The sequence below is a fragment of the Pristiophorus japonicus genome, chromosome 9 (assembly GCF_044704955.1).
Source record: "Pristiophorus japonicus isolate sPriJap1 chromosome 9, sPriJap1.hap1, whole genome shotgun sequence".
NCBI lineage: Eukaryota > Metazoa > Chordata > Chondrichthyes > Pristiophoridae > Pristiophorus > Pristiophorus japonicus.
In genome coordinates this window covers 34,262,501-34,286,094 of record NC_091985.1, presented here as the reverse complement: position 1 = coordinate 34,286,094, position 23,594 = coordinate 34,262,501, and the positions used below count along the sequence as shown (strand labels likewise).

Sequence of the window (23,594 nt, the reverse complement as noted above, 5' to 3'; positions counted from 1 at the left end):
CATTACACTTCAAAAAGTACTTCATTGACTGTAAAGTGCTTTAGGATGGCCCGAGTTTATGAAGAGTACTATATAAATATATATAGAAACATAGAAACATAGAAAATATCTGCAGGAGTAGGCCATTCGGCCCTTCGAGGCTGCACCTTCCATTCAATAAGATCATGGCTGATCATTCACCTCAGTACCCCTTTCCTGCTTTCTCTCCATACCCCTTGATCCCTTTAGCTGTAAGGACCATAGCTAACTCCCTCTTATCCAATGAATTGGCATCAACAACTCTCTGTGGTAGGGAATTCCACAGGTTAACAACTCTCTGAGTGAAGAAGTTTCTCCTCATCTCAGTCCTAAATGGCTTACCCCTTATCCTTAGACTGTGTCCCCTGGTTCTGGACTTCCCCAACATTGGGAACACTCTTCCTGCATCTAACCTGTCCAGTCCCATCAGAATTTTATATGTTTCCAAGAGATCTCCTCTCATCCTTCGAAACTCCAGTTGATCCAGTCTCTCCTCATATGTCAGTCCTGCCATCCCGGGAATCAGTCTGGTGAAAAATCCAAGCACAGGCATCTTCCACCCTTCAAGATGTAGTTCGGGATCTGGAATATTAGGTCCTTCGTTGAAACACCTGTGAACTCATCCCTTTTTGGTGTGGAAGCAAGTCATCCTCGCTTCGAGGGACTGCCTATGATGATGATGAGTGCTGAGGGACTGCTGCACGGTTGGGGATGCTGTCTTTCAGATGAGACATTAAACCAAGGCTCCATCTGCCCCCTCAAGTGGATGTAAAAGATCCCATGTCACTATTTCGAAGAAGAGCAGGGGAGCTAGCCCCGGTGTCCTAGCCAAAATTTCTCCCTCAATTAACATAATAAAAACAGATCATCTGGCCATTATCACATTGCTGTTTGTGGGAGCTTGCTTGTGCGCAAATTGGCTGCCGCGTTTCCTACATTACAACAGTGACTACACTCCAAAAGTACTTCATTGACTGGAAAACGCTTTGAGATATCCGGTGGTTGTGAAAGGTGCTATAGAAATCCAAGTCTTTCTTTTTCTTATTGTTCAATACATCCCTCGGATTTAAACATTTTGCCACAGTTACCTGCATAAATGTTGTTGATTCCCTTCATAACTTTGAAAACTTCCATTGAAAACCCTCTTAGATTTTCTGTGACCTGGAATCACCTTTGTTTCCTGCCTCTGTACACTTGACCCAAGGGAGGAACAATCATCCTAGAATTAGGTGATTCCAGAAATGCACACTGCTCTCTGCATGGTGTCTGGTCAACACCTTGAAGAGCAAAATTACAAGCTCTGTTGATTTGTATTCTGTCCCTCTGCTAATACAACAATATCTTTCTTGTTTTTTCTGTTACTGTAACTAAAGACTGCTGTTTCACAGATGTTTACACCTTCAAAATCCCGAATCTCTTTCCTGGTCAGTACACTGTACCAGTACTCCATTTAACATGTAGTGTCGTGACTATGTTATCTCCCTGCTATGCCAGCCACCCATAATTTTATTATATTTGATGGAAATTCAGTTAACTTCTGTGAAGCTGACTGAATTTTCTCTTGAGTCCTTGCTCCCAACCTAATCTTCTTTCGTATGGTAGTACCGAAAAACAAATTAAATATCAGTATCTAAGTCAGATATCCAGGCCAAAGCTAATTATTTTGCACGATGCGACTTCATGTGACAGTTGAACCAATGTGACTTATGTACTTCAAAAATATAATGCAATTGTTGTCACAGTAGTTTAGTGCAGGAACAAAAGTGACCCGGAGAGAGAAACCATATGAAGTTCAAGAATCACAGCACAATGCTTGTGACAGATTCACCTCCCAGTGTAGATGTCGAACTACCACCAACACAGTAGCATTTGATGAATGATAATTATGGCCTGATTTAACGAGTTTTGTACAGCAGGAGGTAAAATTTGGAGCAAATGCTGATCAAGCTTTCTTCATTCAAATCGCTTTTCCCGTTCATCTATAAAAATACAGAAAAACAGGAAGCAGCAGCTCGAGGCATCAACATTCCCACAGGCCTCCTGAGCAGCCCGGCCTCTTCAAAACATCTCTTAGATCGCAGCTAGATATTTCAGCTTCTCAAAGACAGTAAAAGATCGCTTTGTTTTTCCCTGGAATTTTAAAATTCTTATCTTTGTTTTGAGGTCTCTCCATGGCCTCGCCCCCTCCCTATCTCTGTAATCTCCTCCAGCCCCACAACCCTCCGCGATCTGTGCGCTCCTCCAGTGCCTGGCCTCTTGTGCATTCCCAATTTCCATTTCACCACCATTGGCCTTGGCTTCAGCTGCCTATGTCCTAAGCTCTGGAATTGCACCACCCACCCAAACACCGCCACCTCTCTACCTGTCCTCCTTTAAAACACTCCTTAAAACCCACCTCTTTGACCAAACTTTTGGTTACCTGTCCTGATATCTCCTTATGTGGCTCGGTGTCAGAGTGTGTTTAATAACGCCCCATGTGAAACGCCTTAAGACGTTTGTACTGCGCGGGAGGCGCTCTCTAAATGCAAGTTGTTGTTGTTGATGCTGCGTTCCAGTTTCGGAAATCGCAATGCACTTCTGAGTTTGAGGGGAACCTGTTTGTGTTCCTGGGCTTCCGCTGCGAGCTTTAGAGGAGGGAACGCAACGTTAAAGTTGCCGATTCAGACTGCACCAAATCCCATTGCTGTTTTATAACTTAACTTTCTCGATAAATAAAAATGACATCAAACACCACGGGCTCGTTTCTGGGAAATCACAAAAGGTTTCCTCGTCCCCCTTCCCACAGGTACGCACACACAGTTACGACAGGATCTCCATCAATCCCCATTCCCATCTCTGTGCGAACTGCCACGCTAAGAGCTTGAGATATCCATTTAAAGATGATGTGGCTCTGAAAGCGCCCTGACTCTCTCCCTTGTATGAATTTTCGATGACAAATTGGCTGACCCAGGAGCAGCATCGAATACAAGTGAGTGTCTTGTTCTTCACCGATGGTGCCCATCCCCAGCCTCACAAGTTGAAACGAATACTGCCAGATCCAAGCAGTCTCGCTCTATCTGGGCTGGATTCAGTTCAGTGTCTTTTTTTACCCTTTGGGAGTTCCACTGAAATACTAAATTCGTGTTGCGTACTGAATCAGACATCTCTAATAACCCGACACAATGCTTTTTTAAGTATTCGCAGCTGTTCAGAATGTGATCGTGTTGTGCCTGTGTGTGTGTGAAGTTACAAAAATTGCCAAGAACAAGATGTGATTTGCAAAGTTGCATTAGCCTTCCAATTTTTTTAACGTGGGATTTGAATTTAAGTCTTGCAATTTAAAGCGTGCAAATAATACGATAATACAATCGGTGTCATGACGTGAGTGGAATACATACATTTGATTTAATTTGGGAAGACTTGCATTTATAGCCATTGCATTTAAATTTTAAGAAAAAACAAAGCTTGTGATTAAAAAGCAAAATTGTGCGTCTTTTGGTCAAAATGCGGTAAAGCGCAACTTCATAACACGAATTAATGGTCTTGGCACTCGAGAAACACTCTTCATATATGTATATATATAAAAGCCAGGAGTGCAGGTTATTTGTCTTACAGTGTTGCTTCAGTTTCTGACTGACGGGATGGTATTGACTGTGCTGTAAGTGTGTGTGTGTGTGTGTGGTGGGGGTAGCCTCCCAGCTTCCAACCTTCCCGGGTGCTGGGAGCCTCGCCTCGGCCCTCGACCCCTGTGAAACACCAAGGTGCCTGTGTGTGTGGTGTGTGTGTGTGTTTCTCCTGCCGGGAACACTGCGGGAAAAGGGCAGTTCCTGCCCCAAATCCTCTTTGTGTTTGACGTCATGTCTGCCTGAGATTGGACGGCGAGGCTGTGACTCCAACCTCCCTCCCACTCCCCCTCTCCAAAAAAAACTTTTTAAAGACTTTCAATCTGTTCAAACTAAAATATTTTACAACCATCGCGATACCATCTAACATCTGTTGCCGTGTGTGTGTGTGTGTGTGTTTCTCTCTTATTTATTTGTGCTGACTGCTTCTTCTCAGCTTTACTTGTTTTAATTTGTAAAGTTAGAGACATCTGGCAGCCTGCAATTTTTTCTATATATATATATAGAAAAATTATATATATATATATAAGTCTTCAGAGATCTACCGAGGCAGGGGGCCAGTCCAGTCTGTTCAAAAGCAGCACCGAAATAAATCCGAGAGGAGTCGAGTTTCTTTAAGGAACAAACTTTTTTCCCCTCCCTCTCCCCATCGACATGGAGTGGATGAGATACAGCGTCTTACTGTGGCTGGTCTCCGTCTTCCAGCCGCACCAAGCCTGGGCTGACAAGCGGAGCCTGAGGAGGATCACATATGTGCTGCACCCGGGGCAGCCTCAGCCCGCCGCCGGCGGCAGCAGCAGCACCATCGGCCGGACCAGTGTCTCTTCATTCGGCACCAGGCACGGCTCTTCCTACACGCTGAGGGCGCAGGGCTCGGCTCCCGTACTGGAGGTGAAGACCAGCTACCACAGGACGTCGCCCCAGGTCCGCACCCGGCGGATGGGCAAGACCAGCCACCAACACCACCTCCAGCAGCAGCCCATCGCCCAGTTCCATCCACACCAGTTCTACCAGCAGCACCACTCCAAGCCGCACCAGCAGCAGTCCATCAGGCACCCCATGCAGTACCAGAAGCCACAGCTCAACGGGTAAGCGAATCTCCCTTGAACTTTGTGCTAGATCACTGCTGGCTGTCTCCTTCTGACCTTCTAAGCCATTCCTGTTTATCACTTAAGCCTCACCTACCTAACATCACTGCCCAAAGAGCCATTTCTATCTTAAGCAGGTTTAATATCCCCGCAAAGATACATTTTATATTATCAAGCGCTTCCAAAGTTAATTATTCTTTCACCTTTACAATATCACCTTTACAATAATGCATAATCTGCGTGGAAACAAAAAAGGTACTGGCAGTAAAGAACATTAAAAAAAAACTAGCTTCAGGGCAATCTGATTTGTCAATCAGATCCTGACTGGAGCAAGTTTTTCACCCAGTCCCAAAATGCTTTCTTCCTGCAACGTGCAGCATGTAACTTGTGTCTCATCTCCACAGCCCCTCTGCACACAGCCGATCACCCAGCACCTGCGCGGTGCTACAGACCCAGCATTGACCGTGTACCAGATACACCACGACCATTGCTAATATATCCACACAAACTTTGCAAACGTGATCTGTTTCAAAACACAACTAGGAGACACCTTCATATGGAGAGGGATTAAATTGTAATCGTGGTGATGTTTTTTTTTGCGATGGAGAATAATATTTCGACAACATGTATTTTTTTTTTACATTTCTGGGTGAGGGAAAACATATTTTGAGTCGAAGAAACATCTTGATATTGAGGGTTTGATATTGAGAATCGTGACCCTGGGGTTTGAGAATCGTGACCCCGGGGTTTGAGAATCCTGACCCTGGGGAGTGAGGATCGTGACCCTGGGGATTGAGTATATTGACCCTGGGGTTTGAGAATCGTGACCCTGGGGTTTGAGAATACTGACCCTGGGGATTGAGGATCATGACCCTGGGGTTTGTGAATCGTGACCCTGGGGTTTGATATTGAGAATCGTGACCCTGGGGTTTGAGAATCGTGACCCTGGGGTTTGTGAATCGTGACCCTGGGGTCTGAGAATCGTGAACCCTGGGTTTGAGAATCCTGACCCTGGGGTTTGAGAATCGTGACCCTGGGGTTTGAGAAGCGTGACCCTGGGGTTTGAGAATCCTGACCCTGGGGATTGAGAATGGTGACCCCGGGGATTGAGACTCCTGACCCTGGGGATTGAGAATCCTGACCCTGGGGTTTGAGAATCGTGACCCTGGGGTTTGAGAATTGTGACCCTGGGGATTGAGAATCCTGACCCTGGGGATTGAGAATCCTGACCCTGGTGTTTGAGAATCCTGACCCCGGGGTTTGAGAATCCTGACCCTGGGGTTTGAGAATCCTGACCCCGGGGTTTGAGAATCCTGACCCTGGGGTTTGAGAATGGTGACCCTGGGGTTTGAGAATCCTGACCCCGGGGTTTGAGAATCCTGACCCTGGGGTTTGAGAAGCGTGACCCTGGGGTTTGAGAATCCTGACCCCGGGGTTTGAGAATCGTGACCCTGGGGTTTGAGAATCGTGACCCTGGGGATTGAGGATCATGACCCTGGGGTTTGAGTATATTGACCCTGGGGTTTGAGAATCCTGACCCTGGTGTTTGAGAAGCGTGACCCTGGGGTTTGAGAATGCTGACCCTGGGGTTTGAGAATGCTAACCCTGGGGTTTGAGAATCCTGACCCTGGGGTTTGAGAATCCTGACCCTTGGGTTTGAGAATCGTGACCCTGGGGTTTGTGAATTGTGACCCTGGGGTCTGATATTGAGAATCGTGACCCTGGGGTTTGAGAAGCGTGACCCTGGGGTCTGAGAATCATGAACCCTGGGGTTTGAGAATCCTGACCCTGGGGTTTGTGAATCGTGACCCTGGGGTTTGAGAATTCTGACCCTGGGGTTTGAGAATGCTGACCCTGGGGTTTGAGAATGCTGACCCTGGGGTTTGAGAATTCTGACCCTGGTGTTTGAGAAGCGTGACCCTGGGGTTTGAGAATGCTGACCCTGGGGTTTGAGAATGCTGACCCTGGGGTTTGAAAATCGTGACCCTGGGGTTTGAGTATATTGACCCTGGGATTTGAGAAGCGTGACCCCGGGGTTTGAGAATCGTGACCCTGGGGTTTGAGTATATTGACCCTGGGGTTTGAGAATCCTGACCCTGGGGATTGAGAATCCTGACCCTGGGGAATGAGAATTGTGACCCTGGGGTTTGAGAAGCGTGACCCTGGTGTTTGAGAATCGTGACCCTGGGGTTTGAGAATCGTGACCCCGGGTTTTGAGAATTGTGACCCTGGGGTTTGAGAATCATGACCCTGGGGATTGAGACTCCTGACCCTGGGGATTGAGAATCGTGACCCCGGGGTTTGAGAATCATGACCCTGCGGTTTGAGAATCGTGACCCCGGGGTTTGAGAATTGTGACCCTGGGGTTTGAGAATCGTGACCCTGGGGTTTGAGAAGCGTGACCCCGGGGTTTGAGAATCGTGACCCCGGGGTTTGAGAATTGTGATCCCGGGGTTTGAGAATCGTGACCCTGGGGATTGAGAATCGTGACCCTGTGGTTTGAGAATCCTGATCCTGGTGTTTGAGAATCGTGACCCCGGGGTTTGAGAATCGTGACCCCGGGGTTTGAGAATCCTGACCCTGGGGATTGAGAATCGTGACCCTGGGGTTTGAGAATCGTGACCCCGGAGTTTGAGAATCGTGATACTGGGGTTTGAGAATCGTGACCCCGGGGTTTGAGAATTGTGACCCTGGGGTTTGAGAATCGTGACCCTGGGGTTTGAGAAGCGTGACCCCGGGGTTTGAGAATCCTGACCCTGGGGATTGAGACTCCTGACCCTGGGGATTGAGAATTGTGACCCTGGGGTTTGAGAATCGTGACCCTGGGGTTTGAGAAGCGTGACCCCGGGGTTTGAGAATCCTGACCCTGGGAATTGAGACTCCTGGCCCTGCTGTTTGAGAATCGTGACCCTGCGGTTTGAGAATCGTGACCCCGGGGTTTGAGACTCCTGACCCCGGGGTTTGAGAATCCTGACCCTGGGGTTTGAGAATCGTGACCCCGGGGTTTGAGAATCCTGACCCTGGGGTTTGAGAATCGTGACCCTGGGGTTTGAGAATCCTTACACCGGTGTTTGAGAAGCGTGACCCTGAGATTTGAGAAGCGTGACCCCGGGGTTTGAGAATCCTGACCCTGGGGTTTGAGAAGCGTGACCCTGGTGTTTGAGAATCCTGACCCTGGGGTTTGAGAATCCTGACCCTGGGGTTTGAGAATCGTGACCCTGAGGTTTGAGAATCGTGACCCTGGGGTTTGAGAATCATGACCCTGGGGTTTGAGAATCGTGACCCTGGGGTTTGAGAATCGTGACCCCGGGGTTTGTGAATCGTGACCCTGGTGTTTGAGAATCCTGACCCTGGGGTTTGAGAAGCGTGACCCTGGGGTTTGAGAATCGTGACCCTGAGGTTTGAGAATCGTGACCCTGGGGTTTGAGAATCATGACCCTGGGGTTTGAGAATCGTGACCCTGGGGTTTGAGAATCGTGACCCCGGGGTTTGAGAATCCTGACACTGGTGTTTGAGAATCATGACCCTGGGGTTTGAGAATCCTGACCCTGGGGATTGAGAATGGTGACCCTGGGGATTGAGACTCCTGACCCTGCTGTTTGAGAATCGTGATCCTGGGGTTTGAGAATCCTGACCCTGGGGTTTGAGAATCCTGACCCTGGGGTTTGAGAATCGTGACCCCGGGGTTTGAGAATCGGGACCCCGGGGTTTGAGAATCCTGACACTGGTGTTTGAGAAGCGTGACCCTGGGGTTTGAGAATCCTGACCCTGGTGTTTGAGAATCGTGACCCTGGGGTTTGAGAATCCTGACCCTGGGGTTTGAGAAGCGTGACCCTGGGGTTTGAGAATCCTGACCCTGGGGTTTGAGAAGCGTGACCCTGGGGTTTGAGAATCGTGACCCTGGGGTTTGAGAATCCTGACCCTGGGGTTTGAGAAGCGTGACCCTGGGGTTTGAGAATCCTGACCCTGGGGTTTGAGAAGCGTGACCCTGGGATTTGAGAAGCGTGACCCCGGTGTTTGAGAATCCTGACCCTGGGGTTTGAGAAGCGTGACCCTGGGGTTTGAGAATCCTGACCCTGGGGTTTGAGAATCCTGACCCTGGGGTTTGAGAAGCGTGACCCTGGGATTTGAGAAGCGTGACCCCGGGGTTTGAGAATCGTGACCCTGGGGTTTGAGAATCCTGACCCTGGGGTTTGAGAATCGTCACCCTGGGGTTTAAGAATCGTGACCCTGGGATTTGAGAATCGTGACCCCGGGGTTTGAGAAGCGTGACCCTGGGATTTGAGAAGCATGACCCCGGGGTTTGAGAATCCTGACCCTGGTGTTTGAGAATCGTGACCCTGGTGTTTGAGAAGCGTGACCCTGGGATTTGAGAAGCGTGACCCTGGGATTTGAGAAGCGTGACCCCGGGGTTTGAGAATCCTGACCCTGGGGTTTGAGAAGCGTGACCCTGGGGTTTGAGAATCGTGACCCTGGTGTTTGAGAATCCTGACCCTTGGGTTTGAGAATCGTGATCCCGGGGTTTGAGAATCCTGACCCTGGGGTTTGAGAAGCGTGACCTTGGGGTTTGAGAATCGTGACCCCGGTGTTTGAGAATCGTGACCCCGGGGTTTGAGAAGCATGACCCGGGGTTTGAGAATCCTGACTCTGGGGATTGAGAATCCTGACCCTGGGGTTTGAGAAGCGTGACCCTGGGATTTGAGAAGTGTGACCTTGGGGTTTGAGAATCCTGACCCTGGGGTTTGAGAAGCGTGACCCTGGGATTTGAGAAGTGTGACCCTGGGGTTTGAGAATCCTGACCCTGGGGTTTGAGAATCGTGACCCTGGGATTTGAGAATCGTGACCTTGGGGTTTGAGAATCGTGACCCTGGGGTTTGAGAATCCTGACCCTGGGGTTTGAGAATCGTGACCCTGGGGTTTGAGAATCATGACCCTGGGGTTTGAGAATCGTGTCCCTGGGTTTGAGAATCGTGATCCTGGGGTTTGTGAATCGTGACCCTGGGGTTTGAGAATCGTGACCCTGGGGTTTGAGAAGCGTGACCCTGTGGTTTGAGAATCATGACCCTGGGGTTTGAGAATCGTGACCCTGGGGTTTGAGAATCCTGACCCTGGGGTTTGAGAATCGTGACCCCGGAGTTTGAGAAGCCTGACCCTGGGGTTTGAGAATCATGACCCTGGGGTTTGAGAATCGTGACCCCAGGGTTTGAGAAGCCTGACCCTGGGGTTTGAGAATCATGACCCTGGGGTTTGAGAAGCGTGACCCCGGTGTTTGAGAATCCTGACCCTGGGGTTTGAGAAGCGTGACCCTGGGGTTTGAGAATCGTGACCCTGGGGTTTGAGAATCCTGACCCCGGGGTTTGTGTACTCTGAGCTTAGGACAATTGCACCTTCAGCTGATCCTATGCAACTAACCAGACTCAGCAGTGAGCACCCCTCCCGTTTGTGCTGTGTGGTCACCCCCACTCCATTAATAAAACAGAAGTCATTTCCTGTTGAGATCAAAAAATTATTTCGCACTTGTTGAAACGTAAGTACATTAGCCGTTTATTTTTAATTAAAGCATATTTGATCTTTTTTCTCAATATATTCAGCTGTTTGGTGCGGGCATTAAATTGATGGGCAGATTTAATAAAGGAATGGTTTTTACAGGATTGCATCAGTGCTTGATAGATATTTTACTACCGGATAAATGTTTTATTAATCAGCATCTTCCTCGTCTCTCCAGTAAATGTGCCATTTTATGATTTGCAGAGTTAATGTCTGCGGCGGTCAGTGCTGTCACGGGTGGGCTCAAGCTCCTGGCTCACAAAGATGCACCAAACGTAAGTTACTTCTGTTGCATTTCGAAAAATCGTTCACATTTCAGCACATTGGGCTTTGTTTAGAGTTTTCTATACTTACTGAGGAAGCCCAGGAGAAGAGTATAACTCAGCTTCCATATCACCCACCAAGTAATAGACCCAGCCTGAATATCGCCCTGAGAGCAATGCTATCAGACCCAGACTCCATATCAACCACCGCCTATTCCCACCTCCACCTCTGCCTCAGCTCATCTGCTGCTGAATCCCTCATCCATACTTTTATTACCTTAGACTTGACTATTCCAACTCACTCCTGGACATCTCCCCATCTTCCATCCTCCATAATCTTGAGCTCACCCAAAGCTCGGCTGCCCGTGTCCTAGCTTGCACCAAGCCCCGTTCACCCATCATCCATGTGCTCGCTGACCTACATTGGCTCCCGGTTAAGCAACACCTCGATTTTAAAATTCTTACACTCGTTTTCAAATCACTCCATGACCTCACCCGTCCCTATCTCTGTAATCCCCTCCAGCCCTACAACCCTCTGTGATCTCTATACTCCTCCAATTCTGGCCTCTTGCGCAACCCAATTTTAATTTGTCCACCATTGGCGGCAGTGCCTTCAATTGTTTAGGCTCCAAGCTCTGGAACTCTCTGTCTAAACCTCTCCGCCTCTCTACCTCTCTTTCCTTCTTTAAGACACTCCTTAAAATCTACCTCTTGGACCAAGCTTTTGGTCACCTGCCCCAATATCTCCTTACGTGGCTCGATGTCAAATTTTGTCTGATAACGGTCCTGTGAAGCATCCTGGGACATTTTACTACATTAAAGGTGTTATATAAATGCAGGCTGTTGTTGTTGTAATGCTGTCAGACCCAGACTCCATATCACCCACTATTGACACATATCACTCCCACTGACCTTCTGATATACCTAGCCTCCATATTACACTTGCTGCACTACGACCCAAACACTGCTTGTTGCGTGTGTTTTAACTCGGTGAAATGCTAGCTGCTTTGAAGGAGTGACTTTCAGGTTGCAATTCTAGACGGTGCACTGAGGTTATTGACGCAGCGAGAGTCCAGGCGATTGGAAGTGATGGGACCCATGCGCAATATATTTTTTTTAATCATGCAAATGTAATGCTTCAAAATGAATATTGAAAAAATAAAAAAACATCCAGTGGGCTGGAGTAAGTAAAAAGCTGGAGTATTGCTCTGTCTCGGAATCATGTGTTTCCTGGGAAAGAGGCCTGCTTGCAGGTGGGCGGCAGCTGTGGCTACAGCTGCAATGTGCTGGACCCTCCTGCATGTGAAGTAGCAGCACTAGCAGGGAGGGAGTGTTCCTCAACTTATTAATGTAAATAACCCCCAGAAAATGTTAACCAAAAGCGTCTAGAAGCGTGGCTGCCCAGGATCTGTGAGCTCATCACATCCCAACTAAGCAAGGAAAGTACAACCATGAATGTTTTATAAAGCTGTTTTTTCTCATGAGTTGAAATCACTTCCACATAATCCGTTACTACTTCTGTATTCCGTGCAGATCACTGGGGCTGCTTTACATTGCTGGCCCATAGGTGTGGTGTTTGGCCAGTGTCAGTCAGTACACTTTATGATAATTGACGACTTTTGCATCGACCGATTTAACAATTGTGATGTGGTCGCTGAGGGGACAATTTTAACCCAACACACCCGACGGCAAACTGCCGAGATCGGAAGCGATGCCAGTTTCACTCTCTGTGGAAGTCTGGAGAATAATACGGTGGGATATCCCGCCCTGAGAGCTGGGCTATCCAGTGATAATCTGCGGCGATTCACTGAAGAGTGACCATCTGATTTTGCACTGTATGTTTAGTGATCAGAATCCTGGTAGCAGGCCCTGGCACAGTGTTCACAGTGGCTAACTGAATCCTTCAGTGTTGGTGCAAAGGGCTGAAGTGATGATTCTCACCTGATGGGACTGCATTTCAGGAAGTGGGAGGGAGCATGCCCTATGATTTTCCAGCTATTCACATTGAAGGATGGAAAATTGTAGAGAGTGAACTGAGTGCATTATATCCCAATGTGCACTCCTGGTGGGTGAGCTTCCCCACCAGGAGCCCCTATCTGTAAAACCAGCCTTTTAGCACAGGCGCCGGGCAAAATACAGTACATAACGAGTCAACACGTGAATGCTGCATGGATTAGAGGTCATGCAGGAAAATAAATTGTAGTCATATCAGCAGTGACTGCCCTTCAATTAATTCATTGTATGTGAAGCACTTTACAATGTTCTGAGTGACAGGAAAATACATTATATAAATTCAAGTTCTCTATGTCTCTATCTGTCAGTCTGTCTCTCTCTGTGTCACTGTCTCTCTGTCTCTGTCTGTGTCTCTGACTCTCGCTCTGTGTCTGTCTCCCTCTGTGTCACTGTCTCTCGCTCTGTCTCTGTATCTCTCTCTCTCTCTGTCTGTCTCTGTATCTGTATCTCTGCATACCTGTGTCTGTCTGTCTCTGTATCTGTGTCTCCGTCTCCCTCTGTCTGTCTCTCTATCTCTCTCTCTGTTTTTGTGTGTCTCTCTCTCACTCTGTGTTTGTCTGTTTGTCTCTGTGTCTCTGTTTCTCGCTTTGTGTCTGTCTGTCTCTCTGTGTCTGTGTCTGTGTCTCTGTTACTGTCTCTCTGTCACTGTCTCTCTGTCTTTCTAGGTCTCTGTCTCACTCTTGTTTAAAATATTACCAGTAATTATTTCCAGCAACAACAGTGGCTTCAATTTAAAATGTGCCCATTGTAAAGACTTAGGAAGAGGATACATTGATTATCACAGTTCAAAATCCGACATGCGAAGATCACCATGAACTTTATTTAGTAACACAATTCCTTTATAAACTGTACCTAAGCTTCTATGCTGCTGATGGGCCTGGTACTGGAGCAGTGCAGGTTAACAGCCGTCGAATTTGGCTCCCTTGCCCTCGGAATGCACACTGGGGACAATATTCAACACCATTGCTCCATTTTATGCGGGTGCAACAATGTCAGATTTAATAATGCGTCTGCCTCACACCCGATTTGTAGGGGTGTTTGGGCCGCCATAAATAAGCACAGGCCTCATTTCAGTATTGACATGAGCGACCTGCTCACATTTCCAGGAGATTCATTTAAACTAGTTGGAGTTTGTGCTGCCCAAGCTGCAACTAGTTTCTCAGGTTCTGCAATGGCCTAAGCAGCCGTCCTCAAAGAGACCGCTAGTGGCCCCCGAAGGAACTGACAACATGGAGCCAGGAGGATCGCTCTCTGCCTTCACATTAATACTGCGAGCTGTTGCTGGCCTGCACAAGCAGCACTCCAGATTGCCTCAACCTCCGCCCCCACCTCCCCCCACCTCCACCTACTCCCTCCCACCCACCTCCGCGCCCCCTCACTCCCACCTCCCCCCTTCCCCCATCTCTGCCCCTACTTCCCCCTCCCACCCACCTCCCCCCGGCCACCTACCCCCCACCTACCTCTTCCCCCACCCACCTCACTCTCCTTCCACCTCTGCGCCCCTCCCCCCACCACCTCCTCCACCCCCACCTTTCCCCCCCCACTTCCCCCTCCCTCCACCTACTCGCCTCTCCACCCACCTAATCTCCACCCCACCTCCCACTGACCACCTCCCCCTGGCCATCTCCCCCACCCACCTTTCCCTCCACCTTTCCCCTCTCCTCTCCCTCCCCTCACCTCCCCCCCAACCCCCACCTCCCCTCTTCCCCCACCTCCGCCCCTACTTCGCCCTCCCACCCACCTCCCCCCAACCTCCACCCTCCCCCAACCACCCACCTCCCCTACCCCCACCTCCGCCCCCACCTTTCCCCTCACTTCCTCCTCCCCCTCCCCCCCCCACCTCTCCCCTCACCCACCTCCCCCCTCCCCCACCTTCACCTACACCCTCCCCCTCCCACCCATCTCCCCCCACCTCCACCTCCACACCCTTTCCCCCCTACCTACCCCTTCCTCCCACCTCCCCCCGGCCACCTTCCCCCATCCCCCCCCCCATCTCCCCTCCCACCCTCTCACCCACCTTTCCCTCCACCTACCTCCTCCCTCCCCTCACCTCCCCCCATCCCCCACCTCCCTCCCCCCTTCAGGCTTCACTGATGCCGCCGATAGGCGTCCACAGCTGGTCGAATTCATTCCAATGGGGTCCGAGGATACATTTAGGACTGTCATTGAGCCTCTCTCTTCTGTCGCACGAGTCCAGCGGGCCGAACATTTTGCGGCCTTCATCGGGTGCTTTCAAATGTACTCGAGTCAACATCTCACCGTGCTGGTGTGACTGAAAACATTGTAGGGGGTGGAGGGGAGGTAACATTGGCTTTTGGTGTTAGCGAATCGACAGTCCGTTTTACACCCCGCCCAATTTTCTTTTCCATTGACGTCATGGGGAAAGAAAATCGGGCGTGTGTAAAGCTGCCAATTTGCTATCACCTATATTGTGCGTCCAAGAACAATTTCACCCTCCTCCCTCCCTCGTATAAATCCCTTGTGGGGGATTGCAGTGGGACGCTGCGTGTTACCAGTGCCAGGACAGGTCGTCTGATTTAATAGGTGTTTTATGATTGCAGCACATTTTTATTTCAAAATAACAAATGAGTCACTGTAAAGGATAAAATCAAAACATTTAATTGTTGGCTAGCTGTATGTCTTCAAAGCATAATTGTCCTTACTGCTGTACTTTAGTGGAAGGCAAGAATCACATTTAGAAAACACATCATAAAATTGATATGTAAATGAGAGTTGATTTTTTGTTTATGGTTTTTGGAACTTTACTTCAATTCATTCGTGTATACTTTTTTATTGCTGTGGTGCATGGTCCAATGGAAGTTTGAAGTTGAAGTTTCCACTAGATGGCATTCTCAGTGAGTGGTTCAGGATTCTGCAGGAACACCGACGGTCCTCCTACACTCTTCTGATTAGCGGATTGCTTTGTGATAACGTGTCAGTCGTCCAAAGTAATACATTTGCTTAATATAAAGGAATTTCATCTACTATGTCCCAGTGACCTAGAGGTAAGGTGAATACAGGTAAAGAATGCAATATTCTTTGAAGTCAGGCTTGAAAAGCTGCACATAATGTCCCTATTTGTCTTTCAGAACATCAGTGTGCACACGGCCAGGACTAATCATGATCACAATATCCCAAACCCACTTATACATCAATTATACATTCAAAGCACGTTGAATTTAAAAGTCATTTAAAGCGCACTCGAGTTTAAATTACAATTTCCGTTATACAATAAGGCCTTGAGTTTCCTTCCAACCCAGACGTTGCATGCAAAATGGCGCCCATTTTCCCGATGTAAAGTTACACCCAAATATCTTCCCAATTACAAATGGGCAGCAATCAGCATAGGCAAGGCCTAAGGAAACGGCGAACCCACTCTGGGATATTTCTTCTTTGACTCTTAAAATTGAAGCTTCACCTCATTTCACTATCATTCATGCACATCAGGCAAACCTTTCAATTTTTAATGCAACTCATATTACAAAAATAACGGAAAAAAAATAACTTGCATTTATGTAGCGCCTTTCGCGACTTCAGGGCCTCCCAAGCTGCTTTACAGCCAATTAAGTCATTTTGCAGTGTAGCCACTGTTGTAATGTAGGAAACACGGCAGCCAATCTGCGCACAGCAAGCTCTCACAAACAGCAATGTGATAATGACCTGATAATCTGTTTTTATTGCTGCTGGTTGAGTCTAGGATACTGCTCTTTTTTGAAATCGTGCCATGGGCTCTAGTACGTCCACCTGAGCGGGCTTCGGTTTAATGGCTCACCTGGAAGACAGCACCTCCGACAGTGGAGCACTCCCTCATTAACATTCGCCATAAAAATATATTCAAAGAAAAAGATAATACAGAGCAGATCTCAGTGAAGATAAAGAACCAAAAAAATGCTGCATAAATTGCAATGAAAAGACCAGAAAATGAATTTGTTTCCTGCTACACCTTGAATCTGGTTGCAATGTTGAGAAATGGCATGGGATAATATCAGAACAATTGGAGAAGTATTCAGGGTCAAGAGATGAGTCAGAGTTAAAGATATCTTGATATTTGAGCATATTAAAATTGTATATGTAAATTAAAAAAGAGTTCAAATAGTAGATATAGAAAGTGATGAGTATGTATTTCCAAAGTCTTTAACAGAGTCCCCCAGTTTGCAAAATTTACCGAGGTGGTGCTTAGCACTGCATGCTGATCAATCCAAATAACCTTTTGATCCAATCTGTTGCATTTCACTCATCGTCAGGAGGGATTTGGCATTGATTGTGTACATCAGTCCGGGCTAAACCTGCCTACTAAGATTAAGGTGATGTCATTCATAAAATATGCAGTTATATTATCCCAGTGAAATATAAATCTGAAGCTCCACCTACTCTGTACTTACTGACTCTTTGCTTCAGCCAATATAAGTTGCTTTGAGAGGTTAACATCCAAATAAGGCTGAAAGTGTACACTATAATGAAAGGACTTGCAGAGTAAAGCTTGAAACGATGCACATGTATGAGTAACTGAATCCACTAAAGACAGATGCAATTTGTCTTTCAATTTTTCATTTAAAATTTTGAGTTTCCAATTAAGAGGCTGATGCCCGGACCACATGTAATCCACACTAACGTTTCATTAAACTGCTGTGATTTTGTCAGCTCCTGTCCACAAAGATTATTTTTTAACGGTTTTGCAGCATTTTGCTTGTTTCATTAACATTATATACCTGTTGTCCGTTCTGGATAGACAGCCTAAAACTTCCGAGTTTGGTAAGGTGAAATATTTTGGTTAAAAACTCACTTAAATTAACTACTCACTTCTCAAAAATTGCCATCTGGATTTTTGCCAGTGGAAGTTGAAACAAAGAAATAAATTGCTTTTGGTATAGATGGTAGAAAATAGAGGCAAATTAGTGCGAAAGTAGAAAATGCAAAGCTCGCTGTTAGTGTAGAGAAAGTCAACAATCTCCTTAGCAAACTGTTCAGTTACTTTGCTTTTCAGCTTGCCATAGCAAGAAAGTATCTCTTCCGGATTATTTGATGAATGGAATTTGATAGCACTGCTGTAGTGTTATTTAAAACCTATTATCTGAGAATCAATGGGGCTAAATTTGCGGTCGGATGCTTCCCGCAGGCGGATGTCTCCGACCGACAAAAAATCTACGCACTTACCTTCTGCCTCGGAATCCACGGAGACTGGTGCTCCTAGGCCTGTAGGCTTAGGCCTGCGTGGAGGCCCACATATTCCAGGGGCGTAGGCGGTTCGCAAGTGCCCCTGGAATCACATGGGCTGGCCCAACCAATGAAAGAAGGGGATCCACATTCATACTTATGGGGATTCCGTATGTACGGAACTGCCATAAACATGAATGGGGATGATATAAAAAACACATTTAACATAATTTAAAAAAAATTACTTATTTAAATGAATTAAAATACAATATAATTAAACATATATAAAACAAAGATTTAATTTTTTGAAAAATACATTTAAATGTTTTAAAGGGGCTACAAATAACCTTACCTTATCTTACATGTGTTTTAATGTTAAAATGAATGAAATAAAAAAAAAAATGTTTTTTTAAAACTCTTACACTGGTAAAAGCAGGCCTTACGCCTGCTTTTATAGGTGTAAAAATTTGACAGGCATTCGCTGGGCAGAAGTTGGGCAAACAGTCCAACACTCCGCCCATGGAGGCCCTTTTCCCAGGGATGCGGATGAGATCTGTCAAGAGATTTTTTGACAGATCGCAAGTTCCAGGTTTGAGCACATGCGCAGCACATGCCTAAACCCAGAGCTTGCAGGGCCCCTATGGGTGCGTGTGCACCTCGTACGGGCTTGTAGGGGCCGCAAATTATGTTTCATTAAAGAGGAAGGTAAGTCTAGAGGTTACTTTCTGTCCAATATATTTTTCACCCCCTCTTCCATTTCTGTCTGAAAAAGAATGGTAGCAAATATATTTGTGAGAAACTATTGTCTGTCAGATATGTCCATTCATGTCTCTGCCAACTGTTCTGTAACGTATAATGGGGAGGGTTTGCATGTGACCCAGATGGGTTCCATTCAGTTCAGCTGGGGCTGGGTCTTCAGATCAGCCTAAGAGCTGCATGTCAACCTCCTTCCTGCAAAAAGAAATGACTTATCAAAGGGCACAGATTTAAGGTCATTGGCAAGAGAACATGAGGGGAGATTGTTTGATGCCGCGTGTTGCTATGCTCTGGAATGGACTGCCTGAACGCGTGGTAGAAGCGCATTCCATAGTAACTTTCAAAAGGGAATTGGATAACTACTTGAAGGGGAAAAGTTTGCAGGGTTATGAGGAAAGTTTCGGAGAATGGGTCTAATTGGATAACTCTTTCTCAGAGCTGGCAGAGGCATGATGAGCCGAACGGCCTCCTTCTATGCTGTGTCATTCCATAATGTTATGATTCTATGTTGGGTACTTAGGTTAATTGGAAGTCACTGCAGTGGGTTCTATTATTTGGGGCCCTGATTATCTAAAACAACCTATTGCTACCACGATTTTAACTGGCAGCAGAGGCAGTTGAAAGAAAAATAAATATCTTATGGCATCTTCTCATGTCTCTCAGGACAACCGAAACCCCTTTACATCCAATGCTTTTCTTGAAGGGAATTACAGTAGTTGTGAAGGCGAAATTTGGGTATTAATCAGTGAAGCTATGCACTACATTTGGTGTTAAATCTATTATGTTGAGAAGGCAGGATTTTGAGCTATTTGTATTGCAACAAGTGTGAGAGCAGGTAAAGTTACTGTTTCACACTTATTAAGCATTTTCCATTCAAATTAAGAATAAAATGGGGAACAATGTTAGAGATGGGTGCCGTCTCCTTAATACAGTGAATAGTGTGGGTAGCATTGTGGTTAAGTGGGTTGCTGGTATGACCTGTTGTGCCACAGGTGGGAGGGCACCAATTTGTACTTGTGATACCCCACAGAGCGAGCTCCCCATACTAACCATGAAGATGTGTGAGGGTGGAACAATTGCTCAGTGCAGTGTAAGGATTGTCTACAGGAAGAGAAAAACTGGAGAATGAGTCAACCCAGGCCACTCTTGTGCAGTTCATCGAGGCTGCTTCAAGAACAATATTGGCAAAGTGCTGGGAGCAGGACCTCTGCCTGTCCTCTGTCAGGTATAGTGCTGGGCAGGGGAGAGAAAGCAAAAGAATAGGTAAGGGTGGGCTGAGAAATAAATAATTAACCGGGTAAGTAGAGGAATTGGAATCAGCGCCCTTGTACTTGTACTGAGATTTTTTCATTTTGCATTCACTCATTTTGTTCACCATCACTCCTGTGCTCAATGACCTACATTGGCCCCCAGTTAAGCAACACCCCGACTTCAAAATTCTCATCCTTGTTTTCAAATCCCTCCATAGCCTCACCCTTCCCTATCTCTGTGATCTCCTTCAGCCCCACAGCCCACCCCCCCCCCCGAGATGTCTGTGCTCCTCTAATTCTGCCCTCTTAAGCATCCCTGATGATATCTTGGTATAGAAGCTGTGTTGAACTTTGTTTGTGATGGTGCAAACTCCATTTGTTTGGACAAAAGTTTATTTTTTCATCCATTTTTTCTTCCTGTTCCACCCATCTCTCCTCAACGTGGTGTCTTCTGCTGTGGTACAGTTCCACAGCTGCAAGTACCCCTCCTTCAATCCTCAGGTATAAGCCTAGACCCTGTGTTTGAGCAGTCAATAAATATTTGATCCTCGGAGCTCAACTTATCCTTATCTGATGTCTGTGTGCACTCTTGGTAGAAATCAGTAGTGGTATATTTGGACTTTCAGAAGGCTTTCGACAAGGTCCCACACAAGAGATTAATGTGCAAAGTTAAAGCACATGGGATTGGGGGTAGTGTGCTGACGTGGATTGAGAACTGGTTGTCAGACAGGAAGCAAAGAGTAGGAGTAAACGGGTACTTTTCAGAATGGCAGGCAGTGACTAGTGGGGTGCCGCAAGGTTCTGTGCTGGGGCCCCAGCTGTTTACATTGTACATTAATGATTTAGACGAGGGGATTAAATGCAGTATCTCCAAATTTGCGGATGACACTAAGTTGGGTGGCAGTGTAAGCTGCGAGGAGGATGCTATTAGGCTGCAGAGTGACTTGGATAGGTTAGGTGAGTGGGCAAATGCATGGCAGATGAAGTATAACGTGGATAAATGTGAGGTTATCCACTTTGGTGGTAAAAACAGAGAGACAGACTATTATCTGAATGGTGACAGATTAGGAAAAGGGAAGGTGCAACGAGACCTGGGTGTCATGGTACATCAGTCATTCAAGGTTAGCATGCAGGTACAGCAGGCGGTTAGGAAAGCAAATGGCATGTTGGCCTTCATAGCGAGGGGATTTGAATACAGGGGCAGGGAGGTGTTGCTACAGTTGTACAGGGCCTTGGTGAGGCCACACCTGGAGTATTGTGTACAGTTTTGGTCTCCTAACTTGAGGAAGGACATTCTTGCTATTGAGGGAGTGCAGCGAAGATTCACCAGACTGATTCCCGGGATGGTGGGACTGACCTATCAAGAAAGACTGGATCAACTGGGCTTGTATTCACTGGAGTTCAGAAGAATGAGAGGGGACCTCATGGAAACGTTTAAAATTCTGACGGGTTTAGACAGGTTAGATGCAGGAAGAATGTTCCCAATGTTGGGGAAGTCCAGAACCAGGGGACACAGTCTAAGGATAAGGGTAAGCCATTTAGGATCGAGATGAGGAGAAACTTCTTCACCCAGAGAGTGGTGAACCTGTGGAATTCTCTACCACAGAAAGTTGTTGAGGCCAATTCACTAAATATATTCAAAAGGGAGTTAGATGAAGTCCTTACTACTCGGGGGATCAAGGGGTATGGGGAGAAAGCGGGAAGGGGGTACTGAAGTTTCATGTTCAGCCATGAACTCATTGAATGGCGGTGCAGGCTAGAAGGGCCGAATGGCCTGCTCCTGCACCTATTTTCTATGTTTCTATGTTTCTATAATCGCTCAACCATTGGTGGCCGTGTCTTCTGTTGCCTAGGCCAAAAGCTCTGGAATTTCCTGCCTAAACCTCTCCACCTCTCTACCTCTCTACCTCTCTTTCCTCCTTCAAGACACTCCTTAAAACCTACCTCTTTGACCAAGCTTTTGGTCACCTGCCCTAATTTCTCCTTATGAGGCTCGGTGTCAAATTTTTTGTCTCATAATACTCCTGTGAAGCACCTTGGGACGTTTCACTACGTTAGAGGCGCTATATAAATACAAGTTGTTACTGTTTATGAATGTAACCTGTTTTGATGTGTTCATTTTTAAAAGTGAGACTCCCTTCCATATGTTTAAAAAGGTTTGCGATTTGTCTCCTTAAAATCTTTGCTCATAAAATCTCCTATCGTGTCCCTAATGTTGACAGTTCTGCATCAGCGAAACCTTTCTCTGTTATGAAAACTCTTTTATGTTTGCTCATACCTCTTTCCCTCTAAACCTGACCAGAGTGGTAAACAGACCTGCTTCTAAAGCTCATAGCAAGGGTAATTATTTAACCATCATGCATAACAGCATGTAGTATCTTGTTGATGTTTGGCAATCAAAAATAACTATATCTTTATTTAACTTGTTAAAATGGGAGCAGCGTGGCTGCCTTGCACAGCATATGTTTTTCTGGATCACGTAGACTGTTTTGAGTCCCTGGATTTTAGCTCTTGTCTCATTTCCTAATGGAGTGGGATTAATTGGATAGCTCTACCAAAGAGCCAACACAGGCATGATGGGCCGAATGGCCTCCTGCTGTGCCATATCATTTTACGATTCTTTCTGTGTTCGTTCACAAGTTGCCTCTGATATTGGAAATGTCACTCTGCACAAATGGTACCAGGTGTTCATAAATAATAGAGGTGTTTCAAAATTCTGAAGGAATTCTGATAGACTAAATACGGAGAACCTGTTTCTAGTGGCAGGCGTCCTCAGTGACCAGAGGACACAAATTTAAGGTCAGGATTTAAGATAATTGGCACAAGATTCAGAGGGGATGAGGAGAAAAAGCATTTACGCAGTGAGTTATGATCTGGAATGCACTGCCTGAAAGGGTGGTGGAGGCAAATTCAATAGTTGAAGAGAAAACATTTGCAGGGCTCTGGGGAAAGAGCAGGAGGGCGGGACCAATGTCCCTGTAATTTTTGGGGTGGTGTGCGGCCCCTTTAAATGCTGTGCTGCCCATTCAAAATTCCGCGCATGAGCGTTTTTCCCCATTTATAAGCTGGTGCGCTGGCTGTGCGAGTGCTCCGCGCAGCTTAAAGGAAACATTAGTGGGACTAATTGGAGAGCTCTTTCAACGAGCCGACACAGGCACAATGGGCTGAATGGCTTCCTTCAGTGCTGTATGATTCTGTGAATTCAGGATTATTTTATTTCATTTTAGGACACTGTGGAATACTTAGATTTAAGTAATTGGTAGAAGGTTTAAAGGGGATTTGAGGGGAAATTTCTTCGCCCAGAGGGTTGTGGGGGTCTGGAACTACTGTCTTAAAGGATGGTAGAGGCAGAAACCCTCACCACATTTGAAAATGACTTGAATGTGCACTTAAAGTGCTGTAACTTGCAGGGTTACAGACCTAGAGCTAGAAAGTGGGATTAGGCTGGATAGCCTCTTGTTGGCCGGCATGGACAAGATGGGCCGAAATGGCCTCCTTCCGTGCTGTAAACTTCTAATTTTAGTGAGATTGCACCAAATATTTCACCAAATATGTAAAAAAATTCCTTTATGGTAAAAATCATAAACTGCGGCATGAAAATATATGACCTAAGCAGAATAGTCTGCATTAGGGTGGTTACAGAAGATATTCCATTCTTTCCCCAGCTTGCAGCTTTGGGCTATATAATAAATTCTTTAAAACCACTTATCAAGTAACTTATCTTCTACATCCCATGGTGACCCAAAGCATATGTATCCTAGATCATTTTCTGCTATTTCCAGCCCACTTATTTGAGACACTCTAAACAGCAGCAATGTCAGATTTGGAGCAGGCTGTGCCTCTCCACAAGGCACTCAGACATGCAGGTCTGTGGTTTCCAGGACATGATTGGGCTTGGCTGGC

At 46.6% G+C, this 23,594-nt stretch overlaps 1 protein-coding gene across 4 annotated transcripts in view; it reads left to right on the top strand.

Annotated features, from left to right (window-relative positions):
- The first annotated feature begins 4,108 nt into the window (after window positions 1-4,108).
- The window catches only part of ltbp1 (latent transforming growth factor beta binding protein 1), a 456,945-nt gene continuing 437,459 nt past the window's right edge, over window positions 4,109-23,594 (top strand). For all 4 annotated transcript variants that reach the window (XM_070889256.1, XM_070889254.1, XM_070889255.1 and 1 more), the window contains exons 1-2: window positions 4,109-4,708; window positions 10,460-10,530. In XM_070889256.1, the coding sequence (XP_070745357.1) occupies window positions 4,275-4,708; window positions 10,460-10,530 (505 nt within the window). In that variant the 5' untranslated portion in view covers window positions 4,109-4,274. The remainder of the gene's footprint in view (window positions 4,709-10,459; window positions 10,531-23,594) is intronic.